The sequence below is a fragment of the Glycine max genome, chromosome 7 (assembly GCF_000004515.6).
Source record: "Glycine max cultivar Williams 82 chromosome 7, Glycine_max_v4.0, whole genome shotgun sequence".
In the NCBI taxonomy this organism is placed as follows: Eukaryota; Viridiplantae; Streptophyta; class Magnoliopsida; order Fabales; family Fabaceae; genus Glycine; species Glycine max.
Genome location: NC_038243.2, coordinates 11,656,631 through 11,676,250, shown reverse-complemented (window position 1 = coordinate 11,676,250; position 19,620 = coordinate 11,656,631). Strand labels below are relative to the sequence as shown.

Here is a 19,620-nt window from a genome sequence, read left to right as displayed (position 1 = left end):
AGAAAAAAAGGTTAAAAGTCAAATTCTAATGCTTTTAGTTTATTATTTTCTCTCTAAATTGTTGCTTAAGTTTCTCATGGATAGCTTCTATACTTTAATGCTTGTACAGGAAAGTAAGATACTGAAGTTTTTGGGCTTTATGTGGAATCCTCTGTCATGGGTTATGGAAGCTGCCGCTCTCATGGCCATAGGCATGGCACATGGAGGGGTAAATCTTCACCATTCTTTGAGTTTTTAATTTTTTCCATGGTTTTACAAAGTTTATTTAATGAAACAAAACAATAATTTGACATCCTTCAATTGATTTGATCCTTGATATTAAAAAAAAACAAATATAGTTAATCTTTGGTAATTTTCAATCAATTTGGTTAATGACATTGGCAACTCTAGTACATTTGTCCCTTTAACATTATCGAATCAATTAGCCAATTTGGTCTCTGACATTAAGGACCAAACTGACTAATGCTTAGTAAAGTCAAGAATCAAATTGACTAATAATTGCCAAAGTCTAGAATTAATTATGTGAGAGACTAAAAGTTGCCAATTTCAGGGACTAAATGTTTTATTTTGTAATTTCAAAGAATAAAATGACCAATAATATAATTATAAGAACAAATTTTATGTTTACACTTTTCCAGGTAGAAAATATGGAACTATTTTCATTCTATTCCTTTCTTTACCTTTAACTTGGAAATTACAAATATTATTAATTTTACAAAGGATTGTGGAATACAAATTAAGTTTTTGGTGGTAAGAATTCTAGATATTGCCATAGGTTTAAATTTAAATGTCAAGTTTCATTATCAATCAGTCAATTTTTACTGTCTGAGAACGTGGTGGTTACAATTTACAATCCATTATCCATGAAATTCAATATAATAGCTCCTTAATTCTGCAGGGCGAAGGTGGAGATTATCAAGATTTTGTTGGCATAGTTCTTTTGCTACTTATAAACTCCACCATCAGTTTCATAGAAGAAAACAATGCTGGCAATGCAGCTGCTGCCCTTATGGCCAGATTAGCTCCCAAAGCAAAGGTTATTCCCCTCTTAACTGATTTAACAGTGGCTTCCAACATCACTATTGCATGTTTTTGTTTTCCTTTCAGATTTCCAACGACTTTGTTATACTGTCTTGTTTCCATTTCCTTTGACATCTAATCTAATTTACATGTACAGGTACTTCGCGATGGAAAATGGAGTGAAGAAGACGCTTCAGTGTTGGTTCCAGGAGACATAATTAGCATCAAGCTTGGTGACATCATTCCTGCTGATGCACGCCTCCTTGAAGGTGATCCTTTGAAGATTGATCAGGTAAAATTGGCTGTTGATAGCTGAGGTTGCTCCATATCAACTAAGATAAACCAAAAGGAGATGTGAACTACATAGGAACCTTCGGAGCTGGTCTTGATATTCCTTAAGAAAAGGGAAATATCAATTTTAGATGAATAAGAAATTAATCATTTGATGCATAGATAGATGAGGGAAGTCGTTAAGAAAGATCACATGCTAATTAATATCTCCGAAAATCCGGTCTTTAACTGAGCCGAATGGCTGTGATCCATGCAACCAATCTCACCTAATCACCTAATAGAAAAAGGCTTTTGTTGTTGTTGTTGATGTTGACACATAGATAGATGACATGTGACATCCTAACTAATACTATGGTTCATTATCATATCATCTCATACATGAACCTCTTGCATTGAGATATATGTTTCTGTGTGTTTCAGTCTGCTCTTACTGGAGAGTCACTTCCTGTCTCCAAACATCCTGGAGATGGAGTATATTCCGGTTCAACTTGCAAGCAAGGAGAAATTGAGGCAGTAGTTATTGCAACTGGAGTTCACACCTTTTTTGGAAAGGCAGCTCATCTTGTGGAAAACACAACCCATGTTGGACATTTTCAAAAGGTTCATATATAGGACTTGTAGTGTCCTTAATGTTGTGCGAGTGAATGTTTTTTGTCTCGAGTACAGTCATCTCCATGTGAAATATTGTCAGGATAATGCTCAGTGACATCACATAATTGTTACAGGTTCTAACATCTATTGGGAATTTCTGCATCTGTTCAATTGCTGTTGGTATGATTTTTGAAATCATTGTGATATATGGAATCCATAAAAAGAAATACCGAAATGGTGTTGATAACCTGCTTGTGCTATTAATTGGTGGCATCCCTATTGCAATGCCAACTGTCCTTTCTGTTACAATGGCTATTGGTTCACACAAGTTGGCTCAACAGGTTTGTGATGCAACACTTAGTACAGTGATTCAAACATTTTAGTGGCTTTTATAAGACCATAAGAATTTAGTATTTTTATGCTTTTGATATCTTTGTGCAGTTGAGCTAATGGCTATGTTGGATGTATTCTTTGCAGGGTGCCATAACAAAGAGAATGACTGCCATTGAAGAGATGGCTGGAATGGATGTGTTATGTAGTGACAAAACAGGCACATTAACTCTTAACAAGCTTTCAGTGGACAAGAATATCATTGAGGTCTTAATTTTACTCTTAGTTCCTGCTAAAACTGAGCATAACAATTTATTTGATATAAATTTCATATATGCTAAATGTATGTAAACCGGTATATCATAATGTTCAGTGTCATGTATTGTACATGACATGGGAGATTCCTTCAAGCACAAACATTACATTTCACTTCTGAAACTAGAGTACTCAATTTCTTAAAGAAACATATTATGGGAAATGATGAGCAATGCTAATAATTGACAATCAATTTACAATTTATCATAAAGCACTGAAAAAAATCCCTTTCATACATGGAACCTTTAAATTCTGCATATATAAATAGATATAAATAAATATGAGTGATGGTGTTTATGTATTTGTCTATATATGGATCCATATTCTCAAATGCTAACTTTCTTTCTCCCAACAATTATCAATATCTGGCAGGTTTTTGCTAAAGGGGTTGATAATGATATGGTTGTACTTATGGCTGCAAGAGCATCAAGGCTAGAGAACCAAGACGCAATTGATTGTGCTATAGTTTCAATGTTGGCAGACCCAAAGGAGGTACAAGTTCAATGATGCCTTATTAGATTAACAACACTGAAGGCCTTTGCCATCTCATTTTGCAGTGAATTCCAGATTTTTGTAAAAAAAAATATAGATGATAGCTTTATTAATAGTATCATACATTAACAGACAAGAAATTTTCATCATTCAAATTGTAGCATTCAGCAAAGCAAGTTTCCACCATCTTCTTTAGTTGAAATTAGGTTAGTCTACTAATGGTCATTAAATTTTGCAAGGCACGAGCTGGAATAAAAGAAGTTCACTTCCTTCCATTCAATCCAACTGATAAAAGAACTGCACTTACATACCTTGATGCTGCTGGTAAAATGCACAGGGTTAGCAAAGGTGCACCAGAGCAGGTAGAACATAATCCATTATAACTCTAAAGAACCATACTACCTACTAGAGTAACATTTGTTTGATCATTATTTAACTCTTCTACTGTGTAGATTCTCAATCTTGCACATAACAAATCAGAAATCCAACAGAGGGTTCATGCAATTATTGACAAGTTTGCAGAACGTGGACTTCGTTCTCTTGCAGTTGCCCGCCAGGTTCATGTCCTATGAGTTCTCCATCATCTCATTAATATACCAGTGTACATTTTTTATAGCAATGAAAAATTTCTCAATTTAGGAAGTACCTGAGGGAACTAAAGACAGTCCAGGAGGACCATGGGAGTTTGTTGGCCTTCTCCCTCTTTTTGATCCTCCTCGCCATGATAGTGCAGAAACAATTAGAAGAGCTCTTGATCTTGGCGTGAGTGTAAAAATGATCACTGGTATGTGTCACCATTACTTGATGTTCGTTTAAGAATATTGCAATTGCAAATATCTTGGTTGCATTTACAATATGAATTTTCTTGTGGAAATGTTTCTCTGTGAAAAAAAACCAGTTCAAGACAATTAGACAAAAACCTAAGCATGATTCAAGTGAATTCATAATTTGTGTTGAGTGGAAAAAACATTATAATTGTCACCATCTATTTTCAAACCTTATTCTTGTATTACTACTGTTCAGTATTCTTCTTAGTGTTAGTTTTCATTTAAAGAAATTTTATCCGTGCATAGAAGGACTGTTAGAATAATCCTAATTGTTTCCACACTGATAGATAATTGACAACCTTGATTTCATTAATTTTTTAATTTCTGTTATTTAGACTATTCTTACAAAACAATGAAGTGCCTTTAAAAGAATCAAATTAAAATTGGTGGCTTAACATGACATCTAGCTACCTTTCCAACACGTTGAAATTTTCTAATTCTAAAGTGAAACCTATCTGATTGGGTATTACAGTGAACACAGGAAAAAGTTTCTGATAGTTTCTGTCTAGTAGTGAGAGATTCTACCTCTATAATAGAATTGTCCTTGTGTTCTTTGTGTCACTGATATAATTCTAGTGTGCATAAGAAGACTATGATCAGAGATGCTCATGTTATGATGCAACAAAAAACATTTCAGGTGATCAACTTGCAATAGGTAAGGAAACAGGAAGGCGTCTAGGGATGGGAACTAACATGTATCCTTCTTCATCACTGCTTGGTGAAAATAAAGATGGATTGGGTGCTGTCACAGTTGATGATCTCATTGAGAATGCTGATGGTTTTGCTGGAGTTTTTCCCGGTAAGCCAAGAAAGCAGTGATCAAAAGGGAGCTCTAATATAATTTGTTGTTCAATTTCTGATAATATGTATTTCCCCTCAGAGCACAAGTATGAGATTGTGAAGAGGTTACAAGCTAGAAAGCACATTTGTGGGATGACTGGTGATGGGGTGAATGATGCCCCTGCCCTAAAGATAGCAGACATAGGTATTGCTGTAGCAGATGCTACAGATGCTGCCAGAAGTGCTTCTGACATAGTCCTAACAGAACCTGGGTTGAGTGTGATCATAAGTGCAGTTTTAACTAGCCGTGCTATTTTCCAGAGAATGAAAAATTACACAGTAATCCCTCAAATATCAACATATGAAAATGAAATACTACCTTAGTGTGACAACAAATAATGATTTTTATTCCTTTTCCTTTGCAGATATATGCTATATCTATCACTATTCGTATTGTGGTAAGCTTTTTGTACATAAAGAATATATTCAGAATTCTTAGAATGTGAGTTTAGGCCTAACTCAACCCCAAAAGCTAGCTCCAGGGGTGAGAGTAGCCCCTCACTTATATATTCTAACTTGGTTTTATTTTTAGTCGATGTGAAACTTGGATTCTTCCCAATAAGAATGAACCTGATCATCAACCTTCTTCTCATTTTCAGTTTTTTTTTTGTTTTATCATTTCAGCTTGGTTTCATGTTACTGAACAGCTTTTGGAAATTTGACTTTCCTCCCTTTATGGTTCTTGTCATTGCCATTCTCAATGATGGTAATATTAGCTACTTCTAGTATCTTAATCTAAAGTCTCATTATAATTTGATGGTCATTACCTGAAATTCTTTATTTCTTGTCCCCTGACTTGTTAGCATCCTTGTAGGTACCATCATGACAATATCTAAAGATAGAGTTAAGCCTTCTCCACTTCCTGATAGTTGGAAGCTTAGTGAAATTTTTACAACTGGGATTGTTCTTGGCAGCTATCTAGCTCTAATGACTGTGATCTTCTTCTATATAGTTGTTGAAACAAACTTCTTTCCTGTAAGTATCTTCTTTCCAGTTGTCCATTACTTTGTTATTCATTCATGCAATGAGATGATAATGAAGTATTCTGCCCCAGGACCATTTTGGTGTGAAACACTTTTCCTATAATCCAGATGCTGATATAAAAGATCCAACCAAAAGAATGTTGGGATCTGCTGTCTATCTTCAAGTCAGTACAATTAGTCAAGCCTTAATTTTCGTGACACGCTCAAGGGGTTGGTCCTACACAGAAAGACCTGGTCTTTTGCTTGTCACTGCCTTCATCATTGCTCAAGCGGTACATGGTTTTCTCAACCTTCCTGCATTAATTATTCTGACCTCTAAAACCTTTTGAACTTTCTCAGCGGGAAGCTTCACTGTTTCATTTCACTATGCTCTCAACAGATTGCAACTGTTGTATCTGCCACTGTCACCTGGCAACTTGCTGGGATCAAAAGTATTGGTTGGGGCTGGACAGGAGTCATTTGGTTATACAATACTATAACTTATCTATTTCTAGATCCTTTAAAGTTTGCTGTTCGTTACGCATTAAGTGGAAGGGCTTGGAATACAGTGATAAACCAAAGGGTGAGTACTATGGCAGATCCTGTGATAAAACTTCAGCAAAAATTTATGTAGAGAATAAATGAACTTATGTCCAACAAGAAATAGGTTCAAAACTTGAGAAGTATGCCAGATGGTTTTTTATAGACTTATCAATCTCTAAGACTCACAATGCTTAGTGTATTTATATAGTTATATGACTTCTTGTTGGTGCAAATTAACAGACTGCATTCATCAACAAAAATGACTTTGGTAAAGAAGCTCGTGAGGCTGCATGGGCAACCGAGCAGAGAACCTTACATGGCCTCCAATCTGCTGAGTCAAAAGGGTTTACAGACAAGCACACCTTCAGAGAAATTAATACATTGGCAGAAGAGGCTAGGAGGCGTGCAGAGATAGCAAGGTCAGTGTCTTTGATCATCTTCGAAATGTTTCATAGTTTTATTTTACCTTTCCATGATTTTTCTTTTCCCCCTTTCTTCCTTGAGATGCAGGTTGAGAGAGCTTCACACTCTGAAAGGTAGAGTGGAATCATTTGCCAAGCTAAGGGGTCTGGACATTGATGCCATGAACGGACACTACACTGTTTAAGACTTTATGACTGCTATCTATCATCATTATGATGTCATGTAACTCTTTAAATTTCTTGTACTATGGCTTTGTCTCGTGTCAGACTACAGGTTTTACTTCAACAATGTATCTGCTGAATTTTCTTGTACTTTTCATTCAAATCATTGGTTGTTGTTCACTTGTTTGCTCTTTTCCATTTTGTCTTTCTTCTTGGGAAAATTGTACCTATTGTGTTACAATAATGTTATTTACACCTCTATTGGGAAAGTAAAATATTTTATTTGTAAACTTTTCTTAGTGTTGCAAGAAAATGTGTATGGAAAAACTTCTGAACAGGACATTGAAGTAATAAACAAATAAATGGATGTCATGTTCTTTTCCCTCAGCCGTAAAATGGTCAAATTTTCTGTTTCATGACATGAGATCAGCTCAATTTCAGAGATTTACAGCTAACCCAAAATTTATCAGTAGTAGTTAATACATTTTAACTCTTCTACGAAACCTTAACTGTTTGTGATAGGAACTTGATTTTCTGATAATGAAAGAAAGAATTCAGAGAAGGAAAACTTCTCTGCCCTGTGGTAACAACCACCCAAAACTACCCAAATGATTGTCTCTCTATCCCCGACCTTTTCCTTTATATCCCATGCAGCCTCTAACTTTACCACCATGCTTCCCACACTTGTTGCCAGGTATGTGAGTTACTTATAGCCTGCATAATCCCTCTTTTACCCTTACACATATAGGAGTCTTTGCCTTGAGTATCTTTTTTTTTTTATTCAAGCTGGACTTGAGTATCTGAGGTGCAGTTGAGTTGTTGTAGGCGAGTTTAATCACACATAATGAATGAAATATGACCTTGAACTAACCTTGTTACTGGAAATAGTTTCATAAGAAACACAAAAAACACTTCCTATGAAAACAACTTTCTATGGATGTTTTTTTTCTTTCAAATACAATGTGTGGAGTTATAACAATTTGGCACTTAACCCTCTAAAGAGAAGAGTGCACATCAGAGGATCTCTCCATCCCACATAGCTCATATGCTTCCATCTAGTTCATAAAGTAATTAAACAGTGAGGATCTCTCTGGGCATGATTTATCCAGCAAGATCTTCAGATCAACATCTTTTATCTTCTGAAGGAGCTTATTCTCCAGAGACTTAGGAACTTGCTGATGCACACAATACATGTAAGACACCCGAGAAAGCAGTTCAGCTAATCAGTCTTTAAATATAATAGTCTAAGGAAAACTAATCCACATACCACTTTTAACCACAGTATGTAACTAGCAGAATATACAGCTTGTGCTTGGACATCCACAAAATCATCATCAACAAAAGTTGAGGAGTGGAGAAGACATAATTCATTCCGCAGAAAGGTGCCAAAGTCATGATGCATGCTGATTGCCTCCTTGGAATGGTAGGATGCATCACCAGAATCAAGTAGAAAATTATTTATCCAACACATGGAAAGAAAGCGACGATGAAGCCATAGAGCCTGTTAAAAAGGAGTGATGTTGAATGTCTAAACTGGTAAGAAAACTACTGAAGTAGAATAGCCACTTGCATTCAGGCACCATAAATAACTAAAAGATGACAATTTGATGTTACAAGACAAGAAAATGATATTCTCAGATTTCAAGAATCCAAAAATCCTGTAAATAACGAATGAAGAGATTATTTATGAAGCTCCAGCTGATCCAGGAATCACTTTAGTGACAAATGATGATGACCATTGACCAATAAGAAACGACAACTTAATAACAAAGGTCACCTACCTCTCTTCCAACATAACGTTTTATCAATGCTTCATTCCAATCAAGTTCATCCTGTCAAATCAGAATTGCCACATTATTAAAAACTAGATTTGTGTACTGATAGTAATAGCCATAAGAGGTCAAGATGATACAGCAATGCCAATTCCATTAGTCAATCTCCAGTTCTTGCTTTTCCCTTCTATATTTCTATGAAGGAAACACATGCTGCCCAATCTTTTTGTTCAGTATGTAGTACAGTGAATATTTCAATGATAAAGTGTTGTCAAAACCAAGTTCTGACATAGATTACAACTATCAAGATCATCGTTTAAAGTAGTAAAGCAAGTAAGCAATAACAGAATTATTCAAATTCAAAAACATGATCAGTATCAGCAATTCAGCATATTTTGGAGGGTGCTTAAATTGAGCTTTGCTTGTTTGGAGCAACTCACTAGTTTGCAAATTTTACAAGCATTATTTTCTAACTGTATTTTGCCTTTCATTTTTCAACTAAGTTTTTGATAAGCATTGATGAATTTTAGAATAAAAAATACCAAATCAGTCATTGTCTGTAAAAGTTTAATATCTCACATACATTGTTTCCTGAGTTTGTTTTAAAAAAGTTCTAATGCTTTGTGTCAAATTTCTTGAACATTTGGAACTCATGGCTCTTAGAAACCTGAAAGGCCAATTATAAATTCTAATGTCTTAATTCACTCATTCTGCTACCATTTCTAGCAATAGGAAGAGAATACAAAAATCAAAAGGCCCCCATAAGAGCCTGCAACATGCACTACTTTTATGACAATTAGATAACAATCAAAGGTCTGGGTACAATCCTAAGCCCTTAAGATGAGAGATTGAGACTATACGTTCATATCTAATGAGTCATGATTGGTGTGATTAAATGAAATGGAAGAAAATCACCATATACCATTCTTTGAAATTGAAGGTTAAGAAAAATAAAAGTATTGGATGGAAATGCAAGGGAAGGGAAAGGAATACAATCCACCAGGTTCCAATCCATCCTATTTTGAAGCTAGAGATTCAAATTGCAGATCGCATCAAATGATGCTACTGGCCCACTACAACATCTCAGTAGCAGCAATCCAACTGCAGCAAACCACTATCAATTGGCCTTTCATGTCATTCTACTTCATTCCATCCCTCTATATCAATCCAAACATAGTATGACAGACTGAAAATAAAAAGTCTATCAGATCATGTACAATTATTACCTTCAAGGCTTGGACAATATCAGCATTATGACCACAAGATATAGTTTCTTCAACAGAATTTTGGTTCTCCATAAATTTCAGTAATAGTCGCTGCAATGTAATGGAAACTATTATTGTCAAGATTGCAGAAAACTAAGCTCATCGAAGGACATACAAAACTATGGTTTCTTACTCAAAACTCAAAAGTGTTTATAATTTGGAAATTATAAACATTCAGCATCAGGTTCAAGCAAGTATATCAGAACTTACTCTGCGATAATGAAAACAACAATTATCAGCAACATGCAGTGCAGCCCAACTTCTGGATTTCTTTAATTCGTATAGAACCTAAATAGGTAAAGCTTCATGAGAACAATTCACTAAGTCGATGACAAGTAATTTCATTAGATGAAAAGATTTTTTAAGGAATGGCAATGGGAGGGAGTAGGAATGTAATTGAATGTTGAATTGTTGACTCCATTCCATTTTTATATTTGATATACTATATTTAAAATAAAAATGCAATAAAAAATAATGTTTTTTTAGTCAAATATTAACTGCTTAAGAAAACAAAATTTGGTCCCAAAAAGATTTTGGGACGGAACAAGTGGTCCACCTAGATGGGCCATTTTTTATACATATTTTGATGAAACATAATAGGGATTACATCACTTTTTTTATGGAATACCTATTGCTTTAGTTTTTGGAATGTCCAATCCCTGTCAGAAGAGCTAACCAAACATGGGAATGGGCCCATTCTATCCAACTAAACATGGAATAATAGGGTTAATATATCCCTTAGCTCCAACAGCAGGTTAAAGTAAAACTACATATAAGCACATGTGACAAGACATTTCCAAAAGAGAAAAAAACTATGCTACTGCTACTACAGTGTATAATCTTTTGGGAGTTTAAGACTACATGTACAACCTTTCATGACTAATTGCTAGTGCATTTCATTATTCTACCATGCAATTTGATCTAGAACTCACGTCCTACACTAGCAACAAATAAAAATATATATCATAGAATCAATACCTGTTTGTTAGTCATGTATGAGATTAACCAGCAACGATGATTCCACGCACGATAATTCATTTTTGAACTCTGTAAATGACAGGGTTCATAAAAGGAATAAATGGATATTTCATTCAAAATGATATTTCATCTGACAAGAAGTCTCTAATCTCCATGACAAAAAGGTGAAGCATTATATAAATCAATTAAAATAATCAGCAGATAGCTTTTAAAAAAATAAAAACATCAGTGGATCTCTTGTCCCCCCACCCCTCCAATCTTTGTTTACTTCTTTAGGAAAATGTTTTGGAGATTATTTCATATTTACAACACAAAATGGATTGAAATATCAAAGGTGCCAACAAGAAAATGTAACATGATACACATGCCAAATGTTACAATACAATCTTGTATATATCCTTGTATTGAGTAAAGGTCAGAACAAAGGTTTAATAAAAGAAACAATTATCCTTCTCTCATGTATGCAAGCCCATCAATCATAAAAACATAAAATAAAATGTTTCCAATTTAAACAGTATGATGTTCCTGTATTGAAATTAGACCTCAGCTATTTTTTCCACCAGCTCAGATTCTTTTCCCAAAATCTCTTTGAAATTTGAACAGTTTGCAGAGATTGATTTGATCACCCACCGCCTAAATAAAATACTTCTATATGTTAGATTGGAATTCACATTCCAAAGCCTCAGGATCAATTAAAATTCAACATTCAGATCTATATAATACTAAAAAATTATCCTTTTAGTGATGGGAACAAAGCCATAAGAAGCTTCACGTTTAATACCTATGATTCCAAGCTTGTTCACTTTTGGGTGAATATGAGAGCACAAGTTCTGACAGGAGAAGTTCATCTACAAACATTGAGAGCTTCTTCTTCTTGGACACTATTAACTTTCTGCAACATGCACAGAAAAACTTGAGAATCTCAAGTTGGTAACAAATTCCTAGCAAATTTCCTCAATGGATGTTATCCCTACTTTCTCTTTAATGCATTCCTCACAAATCCTACCTTATACATTCCCTCACGCATCGCAACATTTTGTGCAACACTAAGCTTATGCTTCTGTTGACTCTTTAGCACGTAACATTTAGTAACATACAGTATCGCAGTTATTATGAGTTATAACTGTGCAGTAAAATTTTCCTTTTAGTTAAATGAACATGGCATCATTTGGACATTTGAACACAAGGAAAATGCTATCAAATAAATATGTTGTCATCAGCAGTTGAAAACAATTTATTGAAATCTGTCAACTTATGATTTTGACTAATAGATGTCCGCAAAAAAAAAGTATAAAAAATTATTAAAAGATAAGAGAAGAACCTGCAATTCCAAGCTGTCATAAAATCACAGCTTAGCAGCAGAAGAGACTTGCTGTGTCTCATAAGTATACTTTCAAGATGATCACAAGAAGAAAAAGCAGGTAAACACATTCCATCTTTGTCAGATTGATTGTCACACATCCTGTATTGTTTAAATGTAGTCATAAACGCATGTTTAGCAGCTCTATATAATGGTAGAAGAACATGAGTTGAAATTCCCAATTTATGATCTCTGTTCCAAAAATATAGGTTGTCTTGTTTGGAAGATTCCTCAGAGATTACTACCCTGTCTGCTGATTGATGGATAGCTTCGTCAGATAAATTAGACGAAATGTCCGATTCTTCCTTTAGCAAGGAAAATTGGGATGGATGAATAAAACCCAGCTCATCACTGAATCCAAAAGCATAAGGAAAAACATATTAAAAGGGGGAACACAATATAGTTAAATCAAGCAACAAAGAATCAAGATTGACCTTAACCAAGACATTGCTTACAAGTTGTTATTCTACCAATCAAGGTTATATCTTGCAATATTTTATATCATCCAGAGACTTGATACAAGTGAAGTTTACAAGATTTACTTAAATAAATTAGTAATAGTTTTATAAAAAAACTAAAAATCTTACTATTAAGCATCCATGATGAAAAGGTTAAAGCTATTAGAAGACAGCATATTGATTAATGGGAATGCTAGAAAATTCACAAGTTTCTGAAGCAGCCATCAGGGCACGTATGATATGAGTTTGCTTGCATGATATCATTAAACCTTACATTAGAGCATCGGATTCGAGGATATCCTCCAACTGACGTAAGAGATCCATAGCCTCTACTTTAGAATGAGACTCTTCGCTCATATTTGCTAACCTGTATCAAGTCAAAGTTGCTGACTTGAAACAAAAAAACAGAAAAGAATGGGATCATTGCCAAAACAATCTTATTAAGCAATGCACGAGGAACCAAGTCATTTCACCACAACATATAATAATAAGGAAAAATCAATAACTATGAATCAATCAATCCATTTCATTTAGCCAAGGTATCAATCACAAAGTCCATAACAAACTTTTAAAAGTTAGAAGGCAAATAAAGCTCACAAGACCCGCAAATCCCCCAATTTTCATAGTTCAATGCAGCAAGGTATCTCTCAGACATTTTCACAAATAGGTAATGGGCACTACCAATTCAGACATATTTGTAAGACCAAGAATAGAATCAAATGATGGCGACGGTGAGAGACAACGACTAGAATAGAGAGAAGGAGCACGAAACAATAGAAGAGAGAGAACGCAATTACCAGCATTCGCTCCTGCTATGGGTTCTTTTCTCGGACAACTGTGACGCCGCCGGAGGGCTGAAGAGGACGGTGATGGTGTTGTCGATTTTTTTTTGTCTTTCTATTTTATGATACGTATATTTTATTTTATTATTAAAACCACATGACATAGCAATTTTAAATGACGTGTAATGATCTAGACTGTTCATTGCTATTGATTTGGGAGCTACTATTCGCACTACCGATAGTATTATTTACTTATGATCAAGTGGGTAAATTTATTGGTTATTCCAAAAATACTTTTCCAATGAAAACAATTTTTTGTTGAAGAGCATCTATAAATCATGATTTTGTTGTATATATTTTTTTAAGTCTCAACCATGATTTTGTTGTTTTTTTAAATAAATTATTTTGATTTAAAAAATTAAAATTTAATGTTTAAAATTGTAATTATAAGGACAAATCTGGATCATTAATTTTTGTCTCATACAAAATTTATTTATAAAAATAAAGCAAGTGGAATATAATTATTAAGATTAAAAAAACAATTTTTATAAGTTTAAAGGTATCACAAATTTTTAATATGTAAACGCATATATAGATATTAATAATTTTAACATATTGGCCCTCCCAGAGATGATTTAAAATCCATAACTAAATTATTACAATTAAAAACATAAGTTCAAAGAGAAAATAAATATAGGTCTAGTCTCAATGTTACAAGTTACAATCTATCATAACATTACAACACATAAGAAAACATAAAATAAACAAATTCTGAATTAAAATTTAAGATCCTCCTCAAGAACCATTTTTAGCATGACACTGAATCTCACATGTAAGTGGCAATCAGTCCAAACACAAACAACACCGAAAGATGAGGGAGTACAATACATTTCATCATATATAACATAGTAAGTATTTAAAACAATTAAAAATAATGTATTATCACACTTGTAAACACTTGTACATAGTCTTACAATCATTTACGTTCTCATAGACACACATGCATTATGATGCAAATTCCACTTAAGACTCTGTATGCATGTGGTACCAATAAAAACACTCTTAAAATAAGCCCATGAGAATATCCAATTGTCAAATTTCCACACTATGAAAAACATGACAGCACACTCTTATTATGATGAGATTGTTGACGATGCATCATGCTTACTCTATCTTAGAAGGATACTCTAACTCATAGGATCAGCATGAGTCACATGAAAATTTCAAACCGAACAACTCTCAAGAATAAAGTCATACTTCAACTAATTTATGTCCTCCACAGTTAGCTCAACAATATCCCTCAAAACACATATAATATGATACAAGAGACATATAAGACAATTATGAGATTTTTACAATTATCAGACCATGGTGGTCTCCACATAGACTAAGGCCACAACCCTAACATCACAACACATTAACATGATATCATTTCTTCCATCTCATGTGCATATATACATCATCATAACATTCATAACACTATTTACATAGCACAACACATACACATATGGACCAACTCAAATCGCAATGTGTGCGCGCGTTACATATTATCAAGATCATGTCAAATTTTATCAAAATTAAACAACAAGATAATTAAACGATTTATATTTTAGTACATATTGTTAAAATATTTATATTGTGTCAATTTTAATCTATATGAATGAGATAATAAATAATTTTGAATTAATATGAAATTTTATATATGTAACATACGTGAAAGAAACTTTTAATCCAACTGTGAGTTTTAATAAAATATTATTTAATTGAAAGTTATAAAATAATATAATAGTTGTTAAAGTTACCGGTGTAATTTAATCCTTCCTTTTATATATATATATATATATATATTACACACATAAACATATGCAAGTGTATAAGCGTAATATGGTATAGGCGCAAGGCAACTTCTGGTTTGTGATTCATAAAGGTAGTAATCACAATTTTCATACTTTTACATATAATAACTAAATCATATATAATATATATAATATATATAATACAAATTAATTAGAATCCCAAATCTATAAGAAATATATAAATATATCTATATAAAAAATATCTAGTTTTGAATGTGGCTAACAAGAATTTGGGAACCTGTAGCTCAAATCAATACGCGAATATAATTAATTAATAAATAAGAAAAGCTTTGGCCATTTTCCAGCATATTTGTTGTAATTGACTTGTAATTTTATGCTATAGTACTAGTTTGTAGCCAAAACCATAGGAGATGTTTAAGGTAAATCGAGCATATTTGTTGTAATTGACTTGCAATTTTATGCTATATAGTACCAGTTTGTAGCCGAAAACAAAATGGAAAATGGAAAAAAGAAATCAAAACAAAAATCACTATTTCATTGGGCCAATCTAGCTCAATAACCATAATGTCTTTTTCTTACTTTTTTTGTTGATTTTCTTTTCGGGTTGCCTTAAGCCCATTTCGAATAAAAAAATTAAACAAAATTAAAAGAGGTTTATGGGCTCAAATTGGCTCATTTAGGTTCATAAAAAAACAGAAAATAAAAATGAAGAAAAACAAGGCAACACTCCCTCACATCTGTCATGCAATCTTCAATTTGTCCTAGCATGTTAATGAGTATTACTTCATGCACCTCCATACTTTGTTTTCCGCACTCCATTGCAATACCAAAAGTCCAATCGGTAATGTAAAATTACATAATAGATTGTATTTTCTATAACGTAATGGACGCAAGAAGCAAAAATATGGAGGTGCAAGAAGTTTCATTCCATATTTATTCCTTGGAAATAGCTTTTGCACTTCTTTTTTGTTTTTTTTTTATTTTAAAAAATCATTATTCTTCTCAAAAATTAATTTCTATAATATATTAAATATATTCTAGAAACTAATTTCTGGAAGCTAATGTCTTAAAGTCATCCTGTTGGGTGTGAATGCCAAAGCCCTAACCAGCCTCTAAAATTTGTCATCCCATCCTTACCAGTGCAACATGGGTCGCGCCTTAATATCTCAAACAATAGACTCTATGATATTATTTTTGTTCTTTTTCTTCAAGGAGTTGAGTATGAGAAGAATAAAAACGGTGGAGGTTCACATTTTTCAGTGATCTATGAAGTTTTTCTTTTTCTCTTCTTTCGATATTTTTTTTTACTTTTTCATGTTTAGTTAAAAATAAACTCCTTTATATTGAGATTAGGTAAATTTCGATGTAGTAGTTTCTAGATCTTTTAATTGGGTTATTAATGAAATTTAATTTGTATATCTATATATGTGCTTGTGCTATTTATATTTAATTCTTCTTAATACCTATTTACCCTTTAAAAGATTTTTGATATATTTGGTAAATGAAAATTTTCTTTATGAATATAGTTCGAAATATATTCTTTTATGGATATGTTCTACGACAAAGTCTAGGGTGGGAAAGTAAAACATCTTTTCCACTGTGCGAAAGAATATTTTGGCCGTTAGATATCTTGGCATTAAAATCAACGGTTAAGATAAATATAAATTAAATTGGAATTGTTCACACCAAATAAAATAAAATAAAACATGAGATTTTCTTTTTTCTCTCTCCTCGGAGTTTCTCCCTTTGGTCTCCAACCAACCATCTTTCTCTGACACCACCCACACCATCGCCATCGCATAATCCTCTACCGCCGTCTAAAGGACCGTTGTCGTTATCACTACCCAACGGAGGAAGACAAAGCTTCCTTCTTTTTTACCATCGAACATCAAGCACCATCACTAGATTTGTGATCGAAAACAAAGAGATCGACAAAATCTCATATTTGAGATTGAAAATGAAACAACCATTAAATTTGAAAACGAACCCAACACAGGTTGTCTGAATTCGGTACCAAGGACACTAGGAACAAATGGTTCCTCTTCAATGACAACGACGACGGTCCTTTAGGCTGCGGTAGTGGAGGGTTTTGTGATGGTGACTACGAGGGTAGTGTCAGAGAGAAATAAGGGTGGTTAGAGACTGTAGAGGAAGAATGTAACATCCCATTTTTTCATAAATAAATTTAAAAAGTTTTTTAGTAAAAATAATAAAAATAAATAAATAGTAAATAATAGGTCGTAAATGACCCTAGCTATAAATAGAAACATGCTAGGTTTTTCCTCAACCTCCTCTGCCTCTCATTTTCGTTTTTCCCCTTCTCCTCTCAAAACCCTTTCTTTTTCCCGCAGCTTACTAAACCTGTCTCAGAAAAACGACGATCTCGGACTAATTCACCGTTGGATCGTCGTGAAACTTAAACACCAGGTTCACAATCCAATTCCAAGAATTCTCACCGTTGGGAATTTCAAAATCATATCTTATCTTAAAGGAAAACTCTTCACATTGTAGCCTTTTAATTTCCTGCAGAAACCCAAAACTGTCTCGGTAAACCTATGATACCGGTTTCGTTAACCGTTGGATTTTCATGAAATTTGGATATGTTGTTCAAAATTAAATTTCGCACACTTACACCGTTGGGATTTGTGAGATAATATTCGTGGAAGGAGAAAAGAATCGCATGAAGACAGTACAAGTAGAGGTTTCAATCTCTTCTCTGTCTCTCTGACGTTTGGGAATTCTATCGGAGTAGTCGGAGGAATAACTGAAGGAATCTCAGGTAACCGCTAGAGATGCTGCTATCGCTGGCTGAAGACACGTGAGTCCGCTCAAAGATAAGGGATGAGTTATTCACGATTGGGGATTAGTGAGAACATGTACATGGATCCTTAGATTATCAATTGGAATGAGTTTTGGGGTGTTTCTACAATTTTTACTTTATCCTTATAATTATAACTATGAGTTATATATAAATTATATATGTTTGATGAATCATTTGATGTCCCAATGAGAAATTTTTGTGAAATTAATGTGCTCTTGTGTTGAGTGTGAACCGTAGTTGATGAAATTAAGTAAGGAGATATTGAGTTTGTATTTTTCCCTTTTTCATGCTTTTTAGTTTTTTTATAGTTTAAAATTGATATTATATTTGAAATTGAGAAAAGAATTCTAATAGACTATGTGTTGTATTCTTAGATAATATATATATGAATTCATGTATACTTATATATATGAGAAAATGTTTATATAATTATTTAGAATTGGTACATTGAAAACTTTCTTTAAATTCATGATCAAATATGATATACGTTGCTGGATTTATATATATAGATTTAGTTATATATTTATTTATATTAATATTTTATGTAAATAATGTTGTAGTGTTGTTATCGTGTGATTCCAAAAATTATTCAAGTGTTGGAGTTTGAGAATACTATGTTTAGATTTGAGATACATGTGTATTGAGATGTGTGTATTGAGTTATGAGCTGTGAATTATACAATAATCCGACCAGTGTTAATATTGAGAAAATTGTTTATGCGCGGTGTTAAAGAGAATGTGTAGGTCTCCTATTTAGGAACCAGTGTTAAATTGTAGCGTAATGTGTTAAATGTGTTGAAACATGAGTGTGAGGTCATGGTATTGTGTAATTCACTAGCAGTGTTTATAAAAGGAATATGTGATAAATTGTGAAATAACATGTTGCTTTGAGATTATAATATTGTTATTGAGATTGAGTATAAGTGTAAAGTTGAACATGTGTTAATTTGTGAGATATGTGTAAACATGTGATGGTGGATTGTGACATTATGAGATGTGAAATTGTGAATGAGTTTTGGTTGTGGATAAGTGTGTAGTTAACACTTGATGTGACATTTAGTGGTATCAGAGCAGGTCGAACCTTTCGGCCAGTGTGTTATGTGCTTATCATATTCTGGTGTGCACTCTATGTGGTTACTTATAAACGCTTTTGTTAAAGATTCTTGAATTATTATTCGTATTTTCTCCTACATGATTAAATGAGACTTAATAATAATGTTTGTATGTACCTTGCATCCTTAATATTTGCTATACCATAAATCCACGGTTGAGTCATGAGTTATGAGATTGACCATCTCTATAATTTGCGAAGTGCAGTTGGACTTTATGGCAAGCCATTGGGTGATTCAAGTAGTCTTGATATTGATGGATAATGCCTTAATGAACCCTTATCTTCCTGCATGTATGTTGTTAATAAACTTATTTCTATCTTGATGTGTGGATTAGTGTTGTGAAAACCTTTTGAACCGTATATATTTCTTGGATGAGTGTGTCTTTCTTGATGTGTAAACACATGACTACTTAACTCCCTTTATTTTGTGCGTAGTCGTGAATGTAGTAGTTGAAGTTTATG

General features: G+C 33.4%; 2 protein-coding genes across 7 annotated transcripts; one reads left to right on the top strand and one right to left on the bottom strand.

The window, feature by feature from the left end:
* The first annotated feature begins 124 nt into the window (after nt 1-124).
* Nucleotides 125-7,338, top strand: LOC100806187 (plasma membrane ATPase 1). Of its 3 annotated transcripts, XM_026129214.2 has the most exons (20): nt 125-230; nt 831-833; nt 906-1,036; nt 1,178-1,312; nt 1,732-1,911; nt 2,037-2,243; nt 2,380-2,499; nt 2,920-3,039; nt 3,279-3,401; nt 3,492-3,596; nt 3,679-3,823; nt 4,504-4,665; nt 4,747-4,985; nt 5,072-5,104; nt 5,331-5,412; nt 5,521-5,681; nt 5,761-5,961; nt 6,069-6,251; nt 6,452-6,630; nt 6,722-7,338. In XM_026129214.2, exons 1-20 carry the CDS (start codon nt 140-142, stop codon nt 6,816-6,818), a joined length of 2,697 nt encoding a protein of 898 aa, XP_025984999.2. In that variant the 5' UTR covers nt 125-139; the 3' UTR covers nt 6,819-7,338. The 3 variants fall into 3 exon arrangements, with proteins under 3 accessions (XP_025984999.2, XP_040872931.1, XP_040872930.1); XM_041016997.1 differs by lacking the exon at nt 831-833 and having other exon boundaries at nt 125-208; nt 899-1,036; XM_041016996.1 differs by lacking the exons at nt 125-230; nt 831-833 and having other exon boundaries at nt 854-1,036.
* Nucleotides 3,346-13,534, bottom strand: LOC100807426 (protein prenyltransferase alpha subunit repeat-containing protein 1-B). Of its 4 annotated transcripts, XR_005892185.1 has the most exons (12): nt 13,426-13,534; nt 12,903-13,018; nt 12,132-12,521; nt 11,592-11,702; nt 11,353-11,443; nt 10,811-10,879; nt 10,043-10,120; nt 9,794-9,883; nt 8,577-8,627; nt 8,063-8,296; nt 3,686-3,920; nt 3,346-3,605 (listed from the first exon to the last, which is right to left on the bottom strand). XR_005892185.1 is itself a non-coding variant. In XM_014777937.3 (11 exons), the coding sequence occupies exons 2-11, from the start codon at nt 12,983-12,985 to the stop codon at nt 3,888-3,890; spliced, it is 1,230 nt and encodes a 409-aa protein (XP_014633423.1). In that variant the 5' UTR covers nt 12,986-13,018; nt 13,426-13,534; the 3' UTR covers nt 3,672-3,887. The 4 variants fall into 4 exon arrangements, 3 of the variants coding, with proteins under 3 accessions (XP_014633423.1, XP_006583528.1, XP_003530146.1); XM_014777937.3 differs by lacking the exon at nt 3,346-3,605 and having other exon boundaries at nt 3,672-3,920; XM_006583465.4 differs by lacking the exons at nt 3,346-3,605; nt 3,686-3,920 and adding an exon at nt 7,641-7,970.
* Nucleotides 13,535-19,620: the final 6,086 nt, after the last annotated feature.

Bases quoted from the DNA above. Each gene is read 5' to 3' on its own strand.
- LOC100807426 (XM_006583465.4), bottom strand. From the start codon at position 12,985: ATGAGCGAAGAGTCTCATTCTAAAGTAGAGGCTATGGATCTCTTACGT. The intron at 10,121-10,810 runs GTATTGATTCTA...TTACCTATTTAG, and splicing joins CATACATGACTAACAAACAG to GTTCTATACGAATTAAAGAA. The intron at 9,884-10,042 runs GTAAGTTCTGAT...ATTACATTGCAG, and splicing joins GTTGTTTTCATTATCGCAGA to CGACTATTACTGAAATTTAT.
- LOC100806187 (XM_026129214.2), top strand. From the start codon at position 140: ATGTGGAATCCTCTGTCATGGGTTATGGAAGCTGCCGCTCTCATGGCC. The intron at 2,500-2,919 runs GTCTTAATTTTA...AATATCTGGCAG, and splicing joins TGGACAAGAATATCATTGAG to GTTTTTGCTAAAGGGGTTGA. The intron at 4,666-4,746 runs GTAAGCCAAGAA...ATTTCCCCTCAG, and splicing joins TTTTGCTGGAGTTTTTCCCG to AGCACAAGTATGAGATTGTG.